The 24321-nt window shown below is 40.1% G+C and overlaps 1 protein-coding gene and 1 long non-coding RNA gene across 5 annotated transcripts in view; one reads left to right on the top strand and one right to left on the bottom strand.

Moving 5' to 3' along the window:
* Positions 1-21419, top strand: part of LOC121492857 (complement receptor type 1-like) — a 71744-nt gene extending 50325 nt beyond the window's left edge. The window contains exons 17-23 of one of the 2 annotated variants that reach the window (XM_041758094.1): positions 3092-3319; positions 5150-5326; positions 6292-6477; positions 10512-10535; positions 11549-11621; positions 16381-16482; positions 20086-21419. In XM_041758094.1, the coding sequence (XP_041614028.1) occupies positions 3092-3319; positions 5150-5326; positions 6292-6477; positions 10512-10535; positions 11549-11621; positions 16381-16482; positions 20086-20098 (803 nt within the window). In that variant the 3' untranslated portion in view covers positions 20099-21419. Of the gene's footprint in view, positions 1-3091; positions 3320-5149; positions 5327-6291; positions 6478-10511; positions 10536-11548; positions 11622-16380; positions 16964-20085 lie in introns of those variants that run through there. The other variant, XM_041758084.1, reaches the window with a different exon arrangement.
* On the bottom strand, positions 338-24251 carry LOC121492874. Of its 3 annotated transcripts, XR_005988328.1 has the most exons (4): positions 24091-24251; positions 21326-21423; positions 4402-4551; positions 338-3782 (listed from the first exon to the last, which is right to left on the bottom strand). It is a non-coding gene; the product is annotated as an uncharacterized LOC121492874 (long non-coding RNA). The 3 variants fall into 3 exon arrangements; XR_005988327.1 differs by lacking the exon at positions 4402-4551; XR_005988329.1 differs by lacking the exon at positions 338-3782 and having other exon boundaries at positions 3795-4551.
* Positions 24252-24321: the final 70 nt, after the last annotated feature.

Genomic DNA, 24321 nt, shown 5'->3' with positions numbered 1-24321 from the left:
ATAGGGTCTCACCAATTCTTAAAACTCTTAGTTCTCTCTCCTCTTCTATCCTCCAGATCATTAATTTGTTCTTCAACCTAATCTGTCCTTTTTCCTAAACTCTCTAATCTGTTCTTCAACTGATGCATTAAATTCGTCATCTCCAGACTTTCTGTCCAGTTTGTTTGTTTTAGAGATACAAAAAACTTTATTGTGCATGAATAAAAGGGTGGTTTAGTGTCTAGTTCTTTTTTTTTTAAATTTCAGTCTCTTTGATAGAGAGTTCTTTTTTGTCAAATTTTTATTTAAATTCTAGTTAGTTCCCATTCAGTGCAATATTGGTTTCAGGAATAGAATTCAGTGATTCATCATTAATGTACAATACCCAGTGCTCATCAGAACAAGTGCCCTCCTTAGTACCCATCACCCTCCTAGCCCATCCCCACTCACCTCCCTCCATCAACCCTGTAGGTTCTTTGTCATTAAGTGCCTCTTATGGTTTGTTCCCCTCTATCTCCTTTTGTTTGTTCCCCATATCTTATGTTCACTGTTTTGTTTCTTAAATTCTACATATGGGTGAGATCATATGGTATTTGTCTTTCTCGAACTTATTCCACTTAGTATAGTTCTCTAGCACCATCAACGTGGTTGCAAAGAGCAACATTTCATTCTTTTTGATGGCTGAGTAATTTTCTACTCATATGTATACCACATCTTGGTAAAGAACTCTATTCAGTAATTTTTTAAGAGATTTTATTTATTCACAAGAGACACAGAGAGGCAGAGACATAGGCAGAGGGAGAAGCAGGCTCCATGCAGGGAGCCCAATGTGGGACTCGATCCTGGGACCGCAGGATCATGCCCTGAGCTTAAAGCAGATGCCCGGGAAGCCGAGGTGGCTCAGCAGTTTAGCGCTGCCTTCAGCCCAGGGCCTGATCCTGGAGATCTGGGATCGAGTCCCATGTAGGGCTCCCTGCATGGAGCCTGCTTCTCCCTCTGTCTGTCTCTATGTGTGTGTCCTTCATGAATAAATAAATAAAATCTAAAAAAAGGTAAAGCAGATGCCCAACCGCTGGGCTACCCAGGTGTCCCTCTATTCAGTAATTTTATTCCTCAGTTCACTGAAATGCCTTTCTAGTTTTCTTGTAGCTCACCGAATCCCTTCCTAATAGCTCTTTTGAATGATCACTTCGATTGCAATACTCCATGCCTCTGAGCTGAATTGCTGGAGAATCAACTTTACCTCTTTGCCACATGATATTCCTGTGTCTTTTCTTTTTTTTCACAGTGTTTGGCAATGTATCTCTGCCATCCCATCTGAAGTAGCACATACCCTATTTCTTTACTGTAGTTCAACACTTGGGATTCAAAACCATTCCTTTGATTTCCAGAAGGGGGAGCGATATCTCAAGTCTCTGGTACCTCTTTCTCTGCATTGGCTCCAGGCTGCATTGGGGAGCACTGGAGCACTTTGAAACAGCTGATGGCAGAGTTGGGGGAGGTTGGATTTAGCACCTTGTTGTGTTGTTGGTGCCCACAGCCCACCAGGGGGATCCTCAAGTCAGGACTCCCAGAGGTCTGAGAGCAACCTCCTGCTGATCCCAAAGCTGATAGCCAGGGATCAGGCTCCTTCAGTGCCCTTTGTTATTCTTGTCTGCCTCTCTCCCTTTCCTCCCTCCCCTACTGGCAGAAGTCTCCCCTCAGAAATCTGTGCAGCTGGAGGGAAATGGGTCCAGTGGGTCACTCAATCGCTTCCACTTTCTCCTCCTCTGTGATGGACGTCCCTGGCCCCGAATTGGGTGTGGGCTCCTCAAGATCCTCCTTCTCCTCTGCCTCCAAACTCCTCTCTGTCCTGCCTGGATGGGCACCTGCTTCTCCTGTAAGGCTGGCTGGACTTCTGCAAATGTGCTGTCTTTGGTGCGTATCCAGTATGCTTGGCTCTCTCTGGTTTTGCTTTTTCCTCAATTGCAGCCAATATGTATGGGGCAATGCCAACCCCCCCCGCACCCTGCCCATGCCATTCCCTTGGATTCCAACTCCCTTGGATCCATAGCAGCCTCCAAGATACTAGCCACTTACATTTTGAAGCACAGGTGCGTAGAAATGTAATGTACAGAACCACCTTTGTTTGTTTGTGAACCACCCTTTCAATCTGGATTTTGTTAAAATATCTTGCTAGAAATCTATTTGGACATCTTATGGGATTGTCATGGAACTTTATAGGAACATTCAATATGAATGAAACTCAGATATCCAACAAACTCTACCTTCCTGAGGCATAGTAATCTGAATGTAAATATGTAAGTAAGCTTTATATAAACACAAACACAAAAATCCAGATAGGAGAACTGAATCATGTTTGGTATACTAAGGCCTTCACTTTGTTTATTCACACACTTCTGACAGGCTGGGTATCTGTTGCTAAAGTCACTGCAGACTCAAAGCATCAAAATAGTTTTTGGGAGAGAACTGCTAGAAAGAGATAAACTTAAAGCAGAAAGAAATGACAACCAGTCACTTGGATGAAAGAAAAAAAAACAAAAGGGGAAAAAACAGGCTCCCTAGAGCACTTAATCTGGCTCTGAACAGCCCCATAAGAATCAGTGGATTCTGAAGACGCTACTGTGTATTTGGTATTGGTACTGATGATAATGGTCTTGTTCATCAAGAACTTTTACATCTGGGCTGAAAATGACAGTCTATGTTTCATAAAGATTCATTAGGATTTCTTTGCAACTTCAGATCTCTGAGGGTCAACTTCATCCGTCTGATGCCCCTAGTATCAACCCAGGACTATCTTTATGCCACACATCAAGCTGGCAGACAACAGTGGCCAAAAAAGAAATTAGTTGCTTTTCAGAATGTATCTTAGCTACCTGGAGAGTCTGGGGCTTTTGCAATAAGCTGTAATTCAAGTTTTACTTCTGGTAGTTCTGTCCCAGAAGAAGCCTTACGTATTTAAATCCACCCACCTTAGTTGTGTTCTCAGGGAAAAAATACAGTCTCAGGGCACCGTGGTTGTATGATGATGTTGACTGAAACTCTAATGCAACCTTAAGTTCGAACTTGCTTCTTTCTTTCTTTCTTTCTTTCTTTCTTTCTTTCTTTCTAGAAATCTTTTGTCCAAATCCTCCATCTATCCCTAATGGGCACCACACTGGGACTTCTTGGGGACACATTCCCTATGGAAAAGAAATTACTTACATTTGTGACTACCAGCCAACCAGTGGGATGATCTTCAACCTCATAGGGGAGAGCACTATTCGATGCACAAGTGACCATCAAGGGAACGGGATTTGGAGCGGCCCTGCCCCTCACTGTGAACCTGCTGGTCCTACAGGTCGGTGCATATTTCCATATCCCCATATAGATCAAAATATCTAGGTGAGAACCTCCCTATTCCTATGGGGACAGTCACTTTTGCTTGTGAATGTTCCTCTCTGATAAAAGACACACAGAAATACCTTCCAGGCAAATAACATACAGGTTCTAGATGTTCTATGCTGTGTCCCATTTGTTGGTACTCTGATGACCCTTCCTGCAGGGGTGAGGAATGTGGAAGAGTGAGAAGAAGAGGTGGAGAGTGAGAAGAATCAGCAAGGCTCAGAACTTATAGAGAATATTTTCAAAGCACGAGAACAAATGCCAAAGAAAATACTTTTTCGCATCATCTCTATTAAAAGTTGTATTTAGGGATGCCTGGGTGGCTCGGTCAGTTGAGTGGCTGATTCTTAATTTCATCTCAGGTCTCAATCTCAGGGCTGTGGGTTTGGCCAAGTTCAACTCCCTGTTGGGCTTGGAGCCTACTTAAAAAAAAAAAAAGTTGTTTTTATATTCGATAGATGATTGTGGGGAACAAAAAGCACATGTTGTTTTTTTTGTTTTGTTTTGTTTTTATATTTCACACTTTGTAAATATTTATTTGTCAAAAGAAATTCATAATTGGACAAGGATACAGGTTTGGTTTGAACATTCAGAAAAAAAAAGCAAGACAGCTTTAGTTCTTAGAGTGATTTACTTACACTTTGTCAATTGCTTCTCTGGAAATAATTCACAACCCAGTTTTATTTATGAGCATATGATTAAAAAAGAGCAGCTTTGTCTTTTTTAATTGTTTTAGTCCTGTCACTTTTCTTGAAACAAGTCGTAGGACTTATTATCCACAAGAAAACACTGAACATATATCAAATAGCAACGCAGCTTTTAGAAGTAGTCATCTGTTACTGTCAGAAGTTCATTTCATTTTGAGGCTTTTTAATTAAAATGCAAAATTCTACATACATGCATGCCTAAATTACCCGTTCTGAAACACTCGAATTTCATTTTTTTAAAAAAAGTTAAATGCTAATGTAACCATTTTTAATACTTTTGACTTGGTTCTTGAGATGGGGTGGGGGGGAGGAAAGTAAACAAAGGAATTACCAGTCCTTTGCTTCAGATTTGATGCTATAGAAAGAAAGAAACTCTGATGTAGGCATTTGTACTCCTTTTCTTACTTCTAAGTATTCTGCTCAGCCCGACTGCATTTTGTTGACGCTTTGTCTCACTTTTAGCAAGGAGGACTCAAGATACCTTAGAGAAGTAGAGATCAAGGTTATGCTCTTGGCCACTCATCCTTTTACATATCAGTCTGCTGTTAAATGATAGTGCCTGACAATTGGGGGCTCATTTGTGGCTGTGATTGTCCACATCGGCTCCGTGCCCCAGTGAGGACAGACAACACTGTGTGTAGGGCCTAGTGGTATTCCCATCTGATGTGGTTTGCAGGTAGAGAATACAGATGATCCTGTTTAAAGGCAGAGATGTCTACATTTAAAGCATTAGTCTTCCCACTGATAGGTAAATAAGTAGCGCTTCGGGGCCTGTCCTGCCTTGGGTCTTCCTGTGTCTCTAATAGTTAGAAATATTATTAGAGTGTTGGCATATTTGTATTTCTTTGTTGTTGTTGTTTTTTTAGATTTTATTTATTTATTTATGAGAGACACAGAGAGAGAGGCAGAGACATAGAGGGAGAAGCAGACTCCCTGCGATGAGCCCAATGCAGGACTTGATCCCAGGACCCCAGTATCATGCCCTGAGCTGAAAGCAGATGCTCAACCACTGGGCCACCCAGGTACCCCAGTATTTAACTAAATATCTTTTCTTGTATTTGGGGGCATCTTGTTCTTAGCATGCCCATATCCACCCAAGATCCACAACGGGCATTACATTGGAAGACATGTGTCTCCATATCTTCCTGGGATGATCGTCAGCTATGCTTGTGATCCAGGCTACTTGTTGGTGGGAAGAGCCTTCATATTCTGCACCTACCAGGGAACCTGGAGCCAATTTGATCATTACTGCAAAGGTATTTCTTATTCTTGCTGGGTTTTTTAATGGAAAATTGACGCATGAGACTGATAAGGCTGGAAAGATTGTGAAATGAGTGTTGGTGGCGGGGGGTGGGGGGGAGGAAAGCAGAAAAAAAAAAAGACAGGAAGGAGGCTGCCCAAGGATTCTCAGCTCTATCAAATTAGTGGAAGAACTGATGGGATTTCCAGTAACACAGGAGATGTTAAACACCAATTTAAAATGCTTTGCAGGCTTTTAACTAGTAATATATCTCAGCTCCAAAGGACCTCAGGGGGTCACAAGTGGTCCTCACAAATACCTTAAAGAAGATACGAGAAGCACTTTCTTGTGAGGAAAACTGAAGCATGGAATAAAGTTGAGAGCAATTAATTTCTGGAATTACGGAACAGGGGTCCTCATTATAATTTCCATGACCAAGGTGAAGTGCTTATGTCATCTCTTCCCTAGAACAAATGCCAGGAACTACTTCCTTTATTCCTGTTTGCAAAACTGGTATCTGAATTTAGAATCATGATTTACTATCTTCTTTGTTCTATGAATAGAAATGAGCCAGAAACATGCATTTAATCAAGAAGCAAAATACCAGTATCTGTTGTACAGCTACAAGAGAGTTAATGTGATATACCTGTTTCCTTCTGGTGTGACTGAAGTGGTTCCAGGGTTAGAACATGGTTATCCTAACTCCCAATCTTTCCACAACTTTCCAGTTGCAGAGTTGTCAACAATTAAAAGTGGATGTGTGTCATACATTGCATACTCTCTTGCTTTACCCAAGAAATTAAAGTCAGAGGATTTAAAATCTTAAGATGTTGGGTGGGTGTCAATAGTTCTTGATTGAAAACATGACTCCTCTTTGCTGAAGGCAAAGTAGTTCAGGATCATAGAGCCCTCCATTTGGTAAGTTTTCAACTAACAATTAACAATAAAATATCTATTTTCTTCTGATTTTTATAATTTCAGAGATAAAATGTATCCTCCCAGAGTTTATGAATGGAATCCAGAAGAAGTTGCACATGAGAAAAGTATACCACTATGGAGATAATGTAACTTTTGAGTGTGAAGTTGGGTATACTCTAAAAGGCAGTCCCCAGAGTCAGTGTCAGGCGGATGACACATGGAACCCTCCTCTGGCCGTATGTACATCGAGTAAGTGCAGCTGCAAGACATGTAGGTCCTTCCTTAGTCATTGTTCCTATTCATTCATTCATCTCTACCGTCATTGAATGTGGTGTGATGCTTATGGTACCTGCTAAGCGCTAAGGAGTACGGGAGGAGCTCCTAGTTCTTCCAGAAAGCCCTTAGCCATGCAAGTAAGGCAAGCCTTGTTCTCGCATTGCTCTCAAATGCATTCATCTCTTCTCAGGACTCCCTCTGAAACTTCTCTGTCTATATTACTCTATTGTTGATTGCATGGCGTAGTAATGATTTGTTTGGAGCCTGTGGGCCTTAAAAGTCAGGAGTAGAGCAGGCCTTCAATATTTCAACATGAGTGAGGTGTTGCGTGCTCTGCGGCAACACGATCAGGGTCCCCAGGGTAAGGGGATGAGGAAAATAAAAGAAAAGTAAAGAGATGGGGACAGGAGGGACATAGTGGATGACGTCCAAGCAGTGCCAGCTTTATTCAAGGTTCTACAACATTATATAGCATGAGCAAAACAAAGCTAAGAAGGTATCTATTTTTTAGCATGTTTGTGAAACCCTCCAAAGCTCCCCTTTTTCAGCATGCAAGACAGACCCACTGGTGCCAGAAGACCTTGGTAAATACGTAAGCTTGTTGCTCCAGATGTGCATACTTCAAAGGAATATTAGATATGGTTAACAGACCAGCAAGGACAGCACAGACCCTTATTTACATTTATGACCAGGCCAGAATAAATTCTATCTATTGTGTTATGTGGGCGATCACGTACAAGTGAGCTCTGAGAACCACTGCTCAAGCCCTTTCTCAAGCATCAACCAATTATTCACCCTTTAGGCTCCTGAGCCTTTTGAGTGAATGAGGGACACAAGTCCGGGCCTGGTTTGGTTCAGTTACTCCAGCTAGTCCGTGGTCACACACAGTGAGGAACACTTTCCAAGGTGCAGAGACAAGTAGGTGGTGTCCCTCACTGGTCTAGGCCACAGGGTTTTAAGTTGGTACAGCTGGATAGAGCAGATTTAGAAATCATGTATCTTAAATTGCACATGAGTCAAATCATATGGTATTTGTCTTCCTCTGGCTTATTTTTCTTAGTATAAAACCATCTAATTACATCCACATTGTTGCAAATGGCAAGATTTCATTCTTTTTGATGGCTGAGTAATATTCCATTATATATATATATATATAGATTATATATTACATATATATGCTGATGATATAAAGATGATCAAAACATACATAGGGGAAGGGAAGGAAAAACAAAATAAGATAAATTCAGAGAGGGAGGCAAACCATAAGTGACTTTTAACTCTGGGGAACAACCTGAAGGTTGCTGGAAGGGAGGAGTGTGGGGGGATGGGATAACTGGGTGATGGGGAGGGACTGAGGAGGGCACTTGATGTAATGAGCACTGGGTGTTGTATTCAGCTAATGAATCATTAACTCTGCCCCTGAACTAATAACACACTATATGCTAACTAAATTAAATGTAAATGTAAAAATTATTAAACAAAAAAGAAATCCATAGAAGAGAAGCCCTCTGCTGGCAACTAGAGAGTAATATAAGATAGTGATATAAGATAACTTTAAACTCGTACACACCAAGTTGCTGATGAACAAAATTAACAATGTATAATCATCCTTAATTGAAATTAGTGCTAGGCTGTCCTCCACAATTCCTAGAACTCTTTTTTATAATACATGATTGAATACTAAGATTGCTCAAGATCTATTTTTTGTAGTTAATCCCTTAAACATGTTAACCAAGCTGACTCACATATTTCCGAATTATGAATTTGACACTCCTTTAAAGTCAAATTTTATTTGCTTCTTTGGAAAAAAACCTCACTGTTGAACTGACTGGATGTCTTTAGAGTATTCTGAAGATGTGGCTGTGAGAGAGAGAAAATTTGCATAATTGGAGGAGCAACCCTATCACATAGCAAAGCAATACATAAAGCCACAATATATAAGTCACTTTATGCCAGCACAAAAAATAAAATTTTTATAAAGTGGAACAAAATGGATGTTAATAAAATAAAGGCTATTTTAAAAAATAAAAGTACCTTACAGATAAAATATAGTAACAGACACCAATTCCTGGGAAAGGAAAAGATGATCATATGCTATAGGTAGCACTGAAGAAAATTTAGAACCTTTCATTTTATCTTATAATAATTACCAGATTACATAAAGAGAAGTTTGAAAAGTGAACATGGAAGAGCTAAGGTAAAACATAAAAAAAAGATATTTATGAAACAGCTAGAAGACCAACTTTTTGAACTTTCTGATAGCAGAGAGAAAATCATAAAATGTCAACAAAATTGACTTAGAATTTATGTACTTTAAAAAGTAAACTAGAAGACACTAGCCAGATGAGAAATATGTACAAATATAATGGAGGGTTAATAGTGTTATCATGTAAATAGTAGTCATGGTGGTTGTGATGATTGTACAAGTTGACACATTGAGCACTTAATCCCACTGCTGAAATATTAGAGAGATTCTATCATTATATAAAAACTTAGATCATGGGAAAATGTCCTGGAAAGGAATGTACCGGAACATTTCAGGATATTTTTTTTAAAAATCAGTGGTTCTCAGCCAAAGCGATTTTGCTCTCCAGAGAACACTGGCAAAGAAGAAAAAAAAAGACAAGAAATCACTTGATGCTTCCTCAGTGAATACTGATTATAACCAGAATTTTCGAGTTCTTACATCCTGAGACTTCATTTTATATATGCCCTAGGAAGAGAAGTCCACTAAAAAAAATGAGACACATTCTTAACAATACAGGAGAAAATTACAGGGACTCTTATTTTTACTTCACATATTTCTGTATTATTTGATACTATTACATTTGTGATAAAATATATTTTAAGCAATAAACACAAATATCCATCTATTAGTGCTTCCGATATGACAAGCACTTCTTTGAGTCCTTTACATTTGTTCTTTTAATTTTATGAGTTCTTGAGCAAGTTCATGATTATACCCCCCCAAAATTGTCCCATTAAGTGGTTTTCAAGATTAAGTGGGGAGAAATATATCTGTACGTTTATATAAATATATAGATATATAAAAGCTCCAAGAGGTCAGGAATTTTTCCCTATTTCACTTCTATGTCCCCAGTACCCAGAAATAGCTCATATGTGCTCAATAAATGTTTAGGGAATGAATGATCTTATGAGTGAGATGTACTGTGATCTCTACTATACAGATAAGATAAATGAGCTACAGAGAAATCAACTAGCATGGCAAATATATGGCTACTTAGAAAAAAAAAAAAAGGATTTTTAAAAGAGCCAATCTGACTCCAAGGACTTGCACCCTCTTCTATCATTCTATCTTCTTTAAGATTTTATTTATTTATTCATGAGAGACACACAGAGAGAGGCAAAGACATAAGCAGAAGAAGAAGCTGGCTCCCTGCATGGAGCCTGTTGTGGGACTCCAGGACCTGAGATCACGAACTGAGCCAAAGGCAGTGCTCAAACACCGAGCCACCCAGGTCCCCCTATCATTCTATTATGATTCTTTTTAAAGCTGACAAGCTGAAAGAGACAGAAGTAGTCCTAGAAAAGTAAGATTGATTTAAGGCTCTCTAGTCCCTGAAAACCTATTAGAGGCATCCTGAAATAATAGCTTTCTGGAACTGAATGTAGAAAAAGGTAGTTAGGCAGGCATACTCTGCCTAGGAACCTGGAGAAATGTACACAATTTTAGGACAGTTTCACCAAGAAAAACATTTTCAGGATATTAGGATGTGTGATATTTTTCTTTTATACGGTTTTACAAATTCTCTGCTGAAATTGTCATTGTGTGATAAAATTGTAAGTTAAGAAGAAAAAAACACATACTTTGCCGAGTGCACAATATAAAAGTTATTTTGTGAGGGAGATCCATGGCTTTTTATATTAGAAAAACAGCAGACTGTATGCTGAAAAGAAATCAGGATGAATCTTCCCCAGCTGAAAGCTCCTGTTTGATCATGCTGCATGCCACACTTGTGTCATCCTGGCTTTTGTCTTCCCTTCAGGCACACGGGATGCTCTCACAACTGGTAAGTTTTGAGAAGGGTTTGATGAGGAGCTCTAGCACCTTTCACAGTAAGTATTCACTTACAATGAAAGAAATGTAAAATGAGAGATCAACATCTCTTACAATTCCAGCTGGAAGGAAAGAAAGTCGAAATTCAGGCCACAGTGTGGCAAGATTGGCATCCCTACAGGCATGTAGAGTGAGTATCCTTTATGGAAGTTTCTTAAAAATTAAAAAAAAAAGGATATTATTTATTTATTAATAAGAGACACAGAAGGAGAGTCAGAGGGAGAAGCAGGCTCCCTGTGAGGAGCCCAATACGGGACTCGATCCCATGACCCCAGGATCACGCCAAGCCAAAGGCAGACATGCAACCACTGAGCCACCCAAGCGCCCCCTTTATGGAAGTGTCCATGCTGGCTTTGAATTGTTACAAATGAATAAGCATCCTTCCTTTTCTAATGGAGCTGGAGGGCACAACTTCCTCTTCAGTTGATAACCCGGGAAGCTTCTTGGGATGGTAGACTTGCACAAACTGGAAGCCACAGAGACCCATTTCCTAAGCCCATTTCTGTGACCTGCCTACATAAGAGGAGTGGTTTGGGGGTAGACTTTGCTGCCTAGAAGAACCTGTGCCTGTGTCTTACACGAGACAGGAGTTCCAGATCCTGGGGTGCCAGAGGCAGGAGCTCCAGTGGTGTTCTCACCTATTTGCTGAAAGGCTGCTCTGGATTAAAGGTCACAAACTGCTCTGCTCACCCCTCATGTAGTAAGGACTAATGCACTAGATTAAACCAGGAGCAGAGGGTAACTCTTAAAGGAAAGCCTGTGTGAGATGTTTCTTAAAGTAGTTACATTTTGAAATATATATAAATAAAATAAATAAAAAATTTAGCAATGTATATAATAAATAGACACTTATAGTTACATATAAAAAACTCACTGGCAACCACTAGGGGGGGGGCTAGATATTTAGAGTTTAAAACCTATGGGTTGTATTTTCCATGCATTCAGTGACCCTGTTTTACCGCCTAGGCCTTGTCTTTGGTGTGATCTTTCTCTTATTCATCATTGCTTCCTGTTGCATAATTATAAAGCACAGAAAACGGTAAGTACAGCCATATTCTTCTAGCAAATGTCTACAACTGTACCTGCCTCTTCTTGAAAGCCAAAGAGAAGTAAAAGAAAACTTAAGCCCTAAAAAAAACAAAACACTACTACATAAACAGATAAAATAACTTAATTATAAAGAAGGCTCTAGATGTATATTATAGATAGAGAAGTATTCACACCAAAAGAAATATATATAAAAAGAACATCTAAAAGAAAAAAAAAAAGCTTAGGATTTTAAGAAGGACTCAAGTTTTTCAAAAAAGAAAATAAGCAGAAGGAACATTTCCAAAGGTGTTGGTGAGGCAGTTCACATCCCACCTTGGCTCCAACCTGTATACACAGACCTTATCAAAGCACTAAAAGTTAGGGTGTCCACTGGCTGCTGTCACCTATAGGTTGCCAGTGTGGAGAAACTGAGACTTGCTTTGGAGTATTAAAAAAACAAAACAAAACAAAACAAAAAACTTTTAAAACACCACTTACTTTTTAAACTTAGATGAAGATCTAAATAAAGCAGCATTTTGACTTTGGGAAAAGAATGTCTACAGCTTTTGTACTATTTAATTACAATAAAATCAGTGGGTCAAAGTCAATGAGATCAATGTTAAAAGCTTGATGAGCAAATTCTATATCCATGAGAAAAAAAGTTTAGAACTTAAGTGAACAGCTTCCTATAGCAAACATTGTAAGCAAGCACAGTCTCCTAAAGTAGCTTTATAGAAATTGAAATTTTGGTATTTCCACAGAGGATGCCAATCCAATGTAAAGTTTTTAAAAAGCAGAATATCATAGCAGAACTTCTTGCAAACAATCTGTCATTCCCTCCCTCTGCTCTACACTGGGCCTTCCCATGCTCTATTAAAGTATTTGTCTCCTTGGTCTATCCTATACTCCTCAATATTCCTCTCCCTGGACAATGAGCTTTTTGTGAGCAGGGACTACCTATAGGCACTCAAAATCAGCTTTTGGGTGATTTCTTTTTAATTGAGGTATAACTGACATGTAACATTAGTTCTAGGTGTGCAACGTAATTATTTGATATTTGTAATATATTGCAAAATGATAACCACAGTAAGTGTAGTTAAAAAATAATTGTTTAATGATTTTTGACTTCCACTGGTAGTCAAGATTAATAAGAATAGCAACAGCCAATACATTTGCTTACAAAATACTTTACCATTTATTGTCTTCTCCAGTTCCCAACTCTGTGAGGTAGGTAGGCCCAATAATATTGTTATGCCAAAGCAGAGAAGACTGAAGGGTACAGAAATTCAGTGACTTGCTTAAAAATCACCCCAGCAGGAGGCTGTTCAGGGGTAGTGCTTCAGTCCTGATGACTGGACTCAGAATCCTGAAACCCTTTGACTACCTAAAAATAACTTCAGCCATTTGTTTCTGAATCTGATTCTGTATTACCAAAACTACATATGGTACAAAGGTGGAATATCTCCTTTTTTCTTTCAATATTTTTCCACATCTATTTTAATGATTTTTTTAAAGTAACTCTGGTACATTAGGCCAGTATCCTTCTATAAAGAATAGCAAGCAATCTCTTCCTTTTCACTCTATTCTGAGTTATTAACCTCTAAGAAAATTAAAGTATTTCTGTAAGGGGTTCTGTTCTTATCAGGCTCTTCATTTGGCCTTATCAGGTTTACTGAAAACTTAGGGAACTCCGCTCACAGAGTTAGAAGTTCTTTCTGTGATTTTTAAAAATCATTAGTGATAGGTACTTTTAGACTCTGAAGATCGTGTAGATCAGAGCAAATTATAGTTTGGTGTGGGTCACTATTCATTATCAAAGTTCATTTGGATGCTTTAATTATGTTTGATAAATAATGTTCGTTGAAAATGCTTTATTTTCAGATGCTTAATGGGACAAATACTCAGGTTGAACTTTTTCATGCTTAATCTCAGGCTAAAATGTAATGGTTATTTGTAAAGTTTGAATAATATTCTGTTTATTCATCTCGAGTGACAGTATGTTTACAGGTTGAAATTGTTCATTTGTGATTAAAAAAACCTCATTGGCTTGGTATTTCACTAGTGAAAAAAATGCTATTATCTGCACGCGTGGCATTTTACTGTGTATTTACTCTATCAGTACTTTACACAAATGTTAAGGTAAGTCATGCCTTGATCACTGAGGAATAATACTGTTAGACTCCTCCATCCAGAGCCCATTCGTCCTTGCCTCTTGTTTCTGCCTCAGATCCACTGCCTTTTCTATATAGCCTTCTTGTCCGTAAGACAGCACTTTAAAGCCCTTGTTAGTATAATGCTTGGTGCGACAAAACTATTAAGGCCTCTCATTGCAAAGGCTCCCTGTTTTCCTATGTTCACCTTACCCACTGTATTAGAAATACCTGTCTTTTCCTTCTGTGGGTACCTTAACTACACATAGAGAACACGTCACTTTTTTTTTTAATTTTAGAGATTTATTCATTTACTTACTTACTTACTTACTTACTTATGATAGAGAGAGGGAGGCAGAGACACAGGAGGAGGGAGAAGCAGACTCCATGCTGGGAGCCTGACATGGGACTCGATCCCAGGACTCCAGGATCACACCCTTGGCCAAAGGCAGGCGCTAAACCGCTGAGCCACCCAGGGATCCCTGAACACTTCACTTTTAACTCCTGGTCACTATATATGTGTTTTCCCCACAACAAGCAACTCTGTGACATCAGCTAGGTGTCCTACAATTTAACTTAATTCAATTCTAAAACTTCCAAGAAATAATGTCAGATCCCACAGTTAAGAAAACAGTTCAAGACTATTCCCATCCTACTTTACATGCCAATCTCAAGTACAACTTGTCACCTGTGTTTCTGACAGAATGGACTATAAATCTGAAGTTCCCATGAACCCCTCCTGAGTTTGATTTAATTTGCTAGAGCAGTTCACAGAACTCAGGGTAACATTTACTTCTGTTTATCCATTTATTAAATGCTATGATAATGCATATAATGAACAGCCAGATGGAAGAAATACATGTATAGTCTGGAAGGGTCCCAAGCACAGGAGCTTCTGTCCCCAAGGAGATGGGGTGCATTATTCTTCCTATACATGGATACTTTTGCATACTAGGAAGCTCATTTCAAGCCCTTCTCCCCGCTCTGGAGGATAGGGGCTGGGGCTGAAAATTCCAACCTTCTAATCTTGGCTTGGTTGTTCTAGTGACCAATGAGCCATCCAGGTGCCATCCGAAGCCCACCCAGAGTCACCTCATTTACTTTTTTTTTTTCCAGTGGGCTCTAGGCCCAACATGAAGCTTGAGCCCACAACACTGAGGGACCAGAGTTGCATGCTTTTACCACGTGAGCTAGCCAGGTAGTCCCCTAGAGTCACCTCTTTTGAAAAAAAGATTTTCCTAGGGCTCTAAAGGCTCTAGCCTTTAGAAGGGTTTTAGAATTACATCAGAGATAGGGTCAAAAAATAAATATTAAAACAACAGAGCATCCTAGTGCTCATATCACTGAAACTATATAAGCATTTCAGAGACCTGTGCCTGGTATCAAGGGAAGAAAGTAATACATATTTCCTATTATCTTGTAGCCACCATCAATCAACTGGATAGCCATTTATTCAAGATACACTAAGGTTGTATTTTCTCACACCTCATGTACCACTTACATCCAAGACCACTTTTAGGCTGTTCCTCAGCTAAGCAATCATTGCTTCTTGGAAGCCCCCTAAGAACAACTGTCGGTACAACCCGCTACTCTTCCTCATGCATGGATCTCAGGTTTGCCCTTCCTTATCCTGTGACCACTTTGGCTCCTGACTCCCAGTTTTCCTCCTTGTCTCAAGGGATATCCTTGTTCTAATTTCCAAGAAATGGTAAAAGAGTAACTAGTAAATAGGAAGTACTGGTAAGTGGTGGAATGAGTTAGCTCTTTGTACTTCCTCCCTAAAGTCCCTATTATCTAAAACATATTTGAAATCTCAAGGTACTGGCACTGAATCATTTATCATTTCACTTATGTACAATCAAGTGCTTGCTTAACCCTGGAAGAGGCAGAGATCATGAGCTTTGCAGTCAGTAAGAGATGTGTTCACATCACTTACGAGTATGAAACCCTCAGCAGGACACTTACCTTCTCAAAACCTCATTTTCCTTGTCTGTAAAATAGAGATAATCATTCTGACTTCACTTAGCATAGTGCCTCACTTAGGATGAAGGTCAGAAAATGTTAGCTATTGTTATTTACACGTGACTGTTATTGGCATTTAGAAGGTATTAAATCCTTGGAATTATTCTCAGTCCTCATATGCCTCATGACAAGGACCACTGCTCTCCACACCGTGGGTGTTAATTGTACAGAAAACAGAACTTTTCAAGTTCTGTCTTTTGCTAAAGTGGAAGAAGGAAGCCTTATGGTAAGATCACTGTACAGAGCTTATGACCTTGCCAGGCTTAAATGTCACAATCGGGCAGTAAATGATTATTTACCAGTCAGAATCACTCCGGAAATAAGTGTTGTTTTAAGGCATGGACACCTGTCTATAAGAATTCAGAGTCTTCTGACAATGTACAGGATGGTTTTCACATTTCAAAACTTCTGAGTTTTGACTTAGTCCTGAAAGGTGGGATTTGGTTATGTGTTCCTTTTACATATCTTGCAAAGACTTTAGAAACTTGAGTCAAATTCTACCCTAAATTTCAAGATGAAAGCTGCTGGCTAATTTCCCCCAACACTGAAATATATATAACTAAGATATTTTCCTATTTTTCTTCCTCTGCCAATTAGCACCAATACAGATGAAAAACCTAAAGAGAATATCCATTTAAGTCCTCAAGAAGACAGCGGCATACAGCCTCAAACTCTGCAAACAAATCAGGAAAACAGCAGGTACCTAATGTACATATCGAATTCATTATGTTGTCAGGAACTCAAATACTGAAAATGAGAACAGGATTTGCACATGATGATGCTCTAGTTGCATCACTGGTACCAGGGGAGTTAGAAAGTACTTCAGGAAGTGGAAAGGCCTTGGTGGTTGTTTTTCTTGGGACTCTGGTTGCTTCCAGGGAGTTGGGTGAGGACTGTCAGCGCTGTGCCCAGGCACTGTTTTCACAAAGCTTTCTGTAGGTTTGTGCAGTGATGCCATGAACCTTTGAGAAGGAAGCTTTCGTTTTCCTTGTGGAACCCACGCATTGGCCACTTGGGTGTGCCTCCCGGTCCCCCACTTCCCTTCAATGTGCAGGGTCACCTCAGGATCCTGAGGAGACTCTGGACTTCCCCTCCTCTGCTTCCCCACTCTCCCTGAATTCTGTGCCACAGCTGGCCTCCTGACTGCTCTGTCCTTTCTATCTGCCCCCCACAGAGGCTTGTCACCACACCTCATCCCTGTATTCCAGGAATTCAGATACCAGCTTACTAGCACAGCTGTTGTGTCCTGAATGTTCAGATGTTTGCTACAGGATTGGGGTGAAAGGGAAATTATACAACCCAAAGTGGCACACAACTTAGAACTGAATATTAGAAATCCTTGAACTAAAAAGTAATTGTTTTGCAAATAAAGATTTACTGGAACACAGTCTCACTCACTGTTAGCCTATTTATTGCTTTCTTGGTGTAATAGTGGAGTTGAATGGAAGCCACAGAAAGCAAGATTGGGTGGCATACAGAGCCAAAATATTTACTGTCTGGTCCTTAAGAAGAAAAGTGCCAAACCCTGAACTGTGTCATGTGATCAGGATTTTCTCACTGCTTAGTCCTCCTTGTAGGTCTTGGCTTTCCACCCTTTCCCTAGGCCTCTCTCACATTAGACACATGTTAGTTTTGTTAAAATCTTCAAGGTATTCTCAGGGTACCTATTTTGATTTGGTTTTCTGATAAATTCAAAATACCTTTTTTCTTTTTCATGCAGGGCAATTCGCCCAGTCCTTGTTTATACTCTGGCTGTGCCCTAGTATCGTAAAACATCTATCCAGTTCCTTAGGACAGGGTCAGAAACACCAGCACCAAAAGCCCATAAAGGGGATTAGGGCCACTCCTGTAGAAAGCAGAAGCAAAAGTATCACATTTTTAAATAAACGTCCTCTTTCCTATATATCAATGTATGCTAATTTAAACCTGATAGTTTATATCTACAAACTTGTCAGAAATCTTAAATTCAACAAAGGATAGTAGAGCAGCTATTGAAAAAGTTAACGGGGCATTTTATAGTTAATCAAGATAGAGGCATTTCAGATCTTCTAAGCAAACATAGAGGGTTTCTATGCAAACATATGGTTGACTTTTTCCTAAATAGAATGTTTGAATCCCTAGGTTTATTATCTCACTTGTACTCACTTTGCTTTTGTTGAAGAACTTGTTCTTCACAACTGTTTATGGAAGCAATTGAAATCCACATTGCTTTTTAAAAATTCAGAATTGCTAATTAACTTTTTGAAGCCTAAATGATCATCCAGCCTGATTCTTCTCAAAAGAGCATTTGCATATACCCTAGAAAGCTTGACTCCTATATCCATAGGGTATAGAAGTCCTGAGATAAGAATAACATGACTTTTAAGGAGAGTTTTTTTCTAATGTTATTCCAATGGTTTGAAGGGAAAACAGCATTATATTAACACAAATAAATACATATGGGAACAGAAGTCAAACAATGTAGGAGATTTTAAGATAAAATAAGACAGAGAATATTATGCATTCAGGGATGTTTTGCCTTATGCTCCAAGACTCTTGGACTGATGCATTTCTTGTCCTTCACTATGATGGAAAAGCTGTGCGAAACTGATTACAGCCAGCTGTGCTGCCACCAAATATAAACACACAAAATAACTGACTGTGAGGGAAATGGTTGTCCTTACAAAAGTGCATTTAAAAACAATACACAAGAGTATTTAAAATATCTTTTGATTTCTCCTCAGTCCTGCCAGGTTACCTACCTAAACACTGGACCACTTTTCTTCCAATCAAACTTGCATTAACCCACCTCACTATTCATTCACCCAAGATTCTCTCCCAAAGTGCTCTGGTCCAAAGTAATGTCTGTTTTTGGAACTCATAGCACCTACTGTCTATGCCATTTTTAAAAATAATTTCTTTTTATAAGTAATATGTGCTTTGGAAAATAGAGAAGATACAGAAAATTATAAAGAATAGAAAAATTACCTGAAATAGCTTCCATCCATCCAATGGCTAGTATTCTTAGGCTTCATCACATACTTTACCTTTACAAGGTTATACATTGAAATGATATTGACTGTATAATATTAAATCTAATTTGGTATCCATCAAATGACAACCATTCACGTATCATTAAAAACCATATAGAAACTTATATCCCAAGGTATTCAATATTTCATTTATGGTTACCTATTAGCACTATTGCATTCATTCACTTGCTCATTCTTCAAACATTGATCAATGTACCAAACTGTACCAATGTGTTTTCTTTACCACGCTAAATTGCTTATGAGTAAGGACCCCCTTTCAAATTTCCCCAATCTCTAAGTAAAGACTTAATCAAATGAGAAGAGTACAGTAAATACTTGAGAATAAATTGATCAGAGTTTCATATATCCTCAACTTTTTTGAAATGTCCTTTTATATCAAGGTATATGTCAAATTGTGTACATTGACTGTATCAACTTTTAATAAAATCGGAAGAAGTCATTAATGAATTGGTTTCCAATCTCCTTCTAAGACTGGAATTTTTCCCAAAGAAGAAAGGTTGATCATGTGGTAGACCAGAAGTGAGTCACAGTCTGTACCTTGCTTAAGACGTGGGCACCCAAGCCAGGCACAAGGACAGAGAGGGTGATACAGGTAAAGAGGCAGATTCTAAAGACACAGCTGCGAGCTGAAAGACATGAGAACGTTGAAAGATGATGCAGGTAACACATAATGTTGGGAAGCCTTGTGAGATAGAAAGAGAACAATGATGAGGCATCAGGTGGCAAGAGGGTGTCAGCTGAGCTTATGAGCCTCAAGAGGGGTCTGTTCCCTGGACTTATGAAAGAGGAGAGGTTCCAGCAGGGCCAGGGAAGGGTTTGGACGTCTTAGACTATCCAACATCTTCTTTCAGTCTTGACTGTGTTAGGGAAGCAGGACATGCTCTCTGAGGCTGACCCTCCTCCAAACTGCCAGCTCCTGTTTACTTTCCCCTGCCATGACATGGCTCAGAAACAAGAGGCAGAAATTTTTTGTGCATTATGAGGGACCTTTATGTTTCTGGAACAAGGCTTAACACTGAGAACATGCTTCCTTTGACAAAAAAGGCAATGAGGAAAGGTCAACTTATTCCTTAATCTCTCTCTTACCTACTCAGTGTCTCAATATTTTCTTGTGCCCTACCTAGCACCACTAAGGAGGGCATTAACACTTCTTCTAAACTCAGACTTATGTGTAATGCTAGTATCATGATTTTAAGCAGAAAATTCGGGGGGGGGGGTGTTCACTTGTCACTCATGCTGTCACCTGAATAAAAATATCCTGTTATTTCAGTGCCCTTCCTTGAGAAAGTACTCTCACGCTGGAGAACATCTTGAATTAAAATGTTGTTGGAAAGGAGCTAATTTAACAGAGGAAGATGTGAAACTCAGAACATCTTGGAAGTGACCTCACAGAGATACAAACATGTGCACCTGAAGATGCTGAAGTGCTCCCAGGAGCTGGTAAAGGCTCCCTCCTCTCTGCTTGGATACTGTCACTCCATGTGCTCTTTCCTTGTGCTGGAAGCACACATCATCTAGTTAGGGGAAAAGTCTGCACTAAGGCTATATAGACTCAATCACTTAAAGGAAGAAGGTGTCACTTAGCATTTCTGTTAACAAGTCTGTTCATCACCTTTCTTATTTTCAAATGCTCATGCTATAAAATGGGCTCTTAACAAGAATATCAAAATCCATGATGAAGATGTGAAAAACAAATAAGTCACGTACAAAACTACTCAGTGATAACTGCTGTCAATATTTGATTCATTTTCTGCTAACCTTTCTTCATAGATGTTTATTTTTTTATACACAGGTTTTTCTTACTTTTTCTGTAGAGCAAAATCACCTATTAGATCAGAGTAAAATCTAGCTAGATCAGTTTTTATGTTCTCTAGGGAAAGAAGTATTTTCTGTTTATTAAAAAGGCAGTATGGGCAGCCTCGGTGGCTCAGCGGTGTAGTGCCGCCTTTAGTGGGGGCCTGATCCTGGAGACCTGGGATCCAACCCGCGTTGGGCTCCCTGCATGGAACTTGCTTATATCTCTGCCTCTCTCTCTGTCTCTCATAAATGAATAAATAAAACCTTAAAAAAAAAAGGCATTAAGTGAATCTGGGAGAGAGGTTTTCAGGAGAAACATTTTAAACAATGAGCTTTGGATATTTCCTAAGCTCTATTTCTAAATCAATTTGAACTATGTTCTATATAAAAAATACTATTTAAAATAAAAGAAGTGTCATTATAAAAGGAAGGGACTTAGTTTTGTGTAGACTCAGAACACATCAATAAATCAAGAAACCATGACTTTTAAGAATTGCAAAATTAACGTACAAGTAAGTATAGAACTAAGTGGCCCTGGATTCCCACACTGGTTCACGTACTTAGATCAAAAATTTATTTGGTATGATATCATGGGTCGTGCTAATGACCTAGAGAATATCAGAGCCTTTCTGGATATTTAACAATAGGTTTGCATATGACTACTGCTAACCACTGTACAATTTGGGTTTAGGTGTCTAGTCTGTCACACTTACCTTGAAAACATACAGAATGAACAGCACATCAACTTGAAGTTTTCTTTAAAATCATGGAATACAGAGAAAAAACAGGAGCAGCAAAGTCAACTGACAAACTAGGAGGAAAAAATTACAGCTTGTATCACAGACAAGCATAACTGGCATATTTGGAGAGTTAAAAGTTTAAAGGCCAACCCTCCCCATCCTACTTCCCTTAAATAGACAAAGGACATACCGCCAAGCCACCGAGAGAGGCAGGTAGCCCATGAATATATGAAAAGATCCTCAGTGGTTTTGCTTGTTGAAACTTAGGGAAATCTAGTAGGTCTTGAGTGTCTGAAGAAGTACACTTTAAAGGAGGGCTAGAAATTAACTGCCGGCAATTGGACTTTCTTAGAATTAAAATTCCCTATCACAAGAAAAAAAATATAGGTTCCTCTTTCTTCCCAGAATGCAGTACGTCAGTGAGAACTGTGATTAACTGGTATCTGATGCCTGGTACATTGAATTTAAAGAAATTCATGAGATTCTTTGGTCTGTGACATCAGTGACACACGGGAACTGCTGTATATACTAACATGGGCAAAATACTGAATTGCCAACTTTTATTTGTGTCGCTGAGCAATTCTGTTAGCCTCTGGCCTTCCATTTTTCATCCAAACGTAGGGCTGGACCAACTAGTCTCCAAAGCTATTATTACTGCTAACAATCTAACTTGTCTTCTAGTTTCCTTTTTGTATACCTTACACGTAAGTGTGACATGTAACTTCAAGTCTATGCCGTTTAAATAAAATGTTCTGTGTCCACTTGTATAACAGGGAAGGAATAAAAGATTTTTTTCCTTTCTAAATCTATGCCGGTATATGGTTTGTAATGTGTTTACTTTTTGAAGCCTTTCAAAGCCAAGCGGAAACAAAACGTTCTTCGGAGATAGGCCCTCCTTCCCGGACATGAATGTGTTCAGAATCCTGTGTAGGGTGAGGTTTACCATTGGAATGCTCTTGCTGGTAACAGCTCAGTATGGCCAACCGGCTGGCAGGTGCGTACCAGGTACAAATAGAGGCGGCACCGCGTCAGGGCCAACATCAAAATGATGGCTTAAAATTATCCTGTGTTTAGTCATTCTTTTTCAGGTTTTCAGATACCTAATGTGTAATTCACCAGGACACTGACAGCTCTGTCTCAGAGTACTCACAGGCTCATTCATGCTGCTACCGCCACCTCTGAGAAGCATGATGTAAACACGAATGTAGGAGGCCAAGTCTCATCCAACATCGTGATTTCTTTTACAGAGTTGGCCTCTGTTTGATGACATCCCCACACATCTACCTCAGCCCTACTGCCATTCATAAAGGAGATCTAGCACATAGCTCAAAACCTGGTGTACACACAGGCATATTCTCCATGCTCTTTTTCACTCTGGCAGCGTGACAAAATCCTTAGGGGCAGTTGCAGGAAAACAGGAGCCTTTACTGCCCTACATCACTCAAAGCCTTGACTCTCTTTTTTTGTTTTTTTTTTAAAGACTCTATTTATGATGGTGGGGAATGTGCATGCACAAGTCAGGGGGGCAGGGGGGTGGGGGGAGAGGTAGAGGGAGACGGAGAAGCAGGCTCTGCACTGAGCAGGGTGCCTGATGTGGGCTTGATCCCAGGACCCTGGGATTATGACCTGAGCTGAAGGCAGATGCTTAATGGACCGAGCCACCCAGGCGCCACCCCCAAAGCCTTGACTCTTGAGTTTTATTCCTGTCAAGGCTACAGGATGTTCATTGTCAACACTCTGTCTTTGAACTAAGTCACTAAAATGATCTCAAGGCTAAGAGACAGACAGTAGCTCCTCTTCATATCATAGTTTGCCCTGCTTGACACAGGAGTGTTTTCTGTGTGTAGACAGTTATAGTTCCCTCCTTTCGAGGGAAGCCCCACTTTGTTCCTAGTGTCTAAAATTATTAAAATCTCTCAGAGCTTTCCCAGCATTTCTTTGGTAAATCCATGCTGGGGGAAATTGGCAGAGACACGTTAGATGCATCTGACAGCAACACCTGTTTATTTCATACTGTATTCATAGGCATTTATTATGCACCTACGACAGACCTGCAACTTTCTTAGCACTGGAGCTACAGAAGAAAACTCTATCCCTGTCTCATGGAGCTTTTCCAGAAAGATAGGGAACGGGGCTCGGAACCTTTTGAACGGAGCCTTAATTGGTTCACATGAAAATAAATCAATCAATGTGAGATTTATTTTTCAGTTATATTAAGAAGAGCTCGATCAACCTCAGGCATATAGTTTACTGGTAGAAGGAAAGTTCCAGTGAAACACCAATTCTTGAATGTAATCTACCACTTGTAACTAGGAAACCAAACAGCAGCTGTATTTTCCCCTTTTAATCTAGTCATGAGGAAAGAAAAAAAAAAAAAAAACAAAGAAACAAAAGCCAACCTCTAAAGTAGCAGAAATGGTTGGGAAAATGTTTTCCTCTGACAGAAATGTACTCTTTCCTCATCCTCCGCTTGATTTTCCACTGAGAGGCTGTTTCACCAGAAAAGGTCTCCCTCCTGCGGAGCAACTTTTTTTTTTTTTTTTTGGATTTTATTTATTTATTCATGAGAGACACAGAGAGGGAGGGAGGGAGGGAGGAGCAACACAGGCAGAGGGAGGAGGAGGCTCCCCGAAGGCGCTCGACGCGGGACTCGATCCTGGGTCTCCGGGGTCACGCCCCGGGCTGCAGGCGGCGTCCACCGCCGGGCCCAGCCCCCCCCCCGGGCGCCCCGCCCTTACCTTCTCCTCAGGGAAGCGCCCCCTTGCCGCGGGCAGGAGGCCGCCCTCCGCCGCCTCCCTCGAGGACCGGCCCGGCGAGCGCGCGACGACCCCGCTGCCTGGGCTCCGCGCTCTCCCCTCAGCGCTCCCTTCCGCTCTGGCCCCGGACGACGGCGGCGACGGCCCCGCCCCCGGCCGCCCGCGGGCCCCGCCCCTTCCGCGATGGCGCGCCGCTTCCGCCCAGGCCCCGCC

This window comes from Vulpes lagopus, chromosome 1 (genome assembly GCF_018345385.1).
Source record: "Vulpes lagopus strain Blue_001 chromosome 1, ASM1834538v1, whole genome shotgun sequence".
Classification (NCBI taxonomy): Eukaryota; Metazoa; Chordata; class Mammalia; order Carnivora; family Canidae; genus Vulpes; species Vulpes lagopus.
Note: the sequence above shows the minus strand (reverse complement) of the source record. Positions and strands in the feature narration are given on the sequence as shown.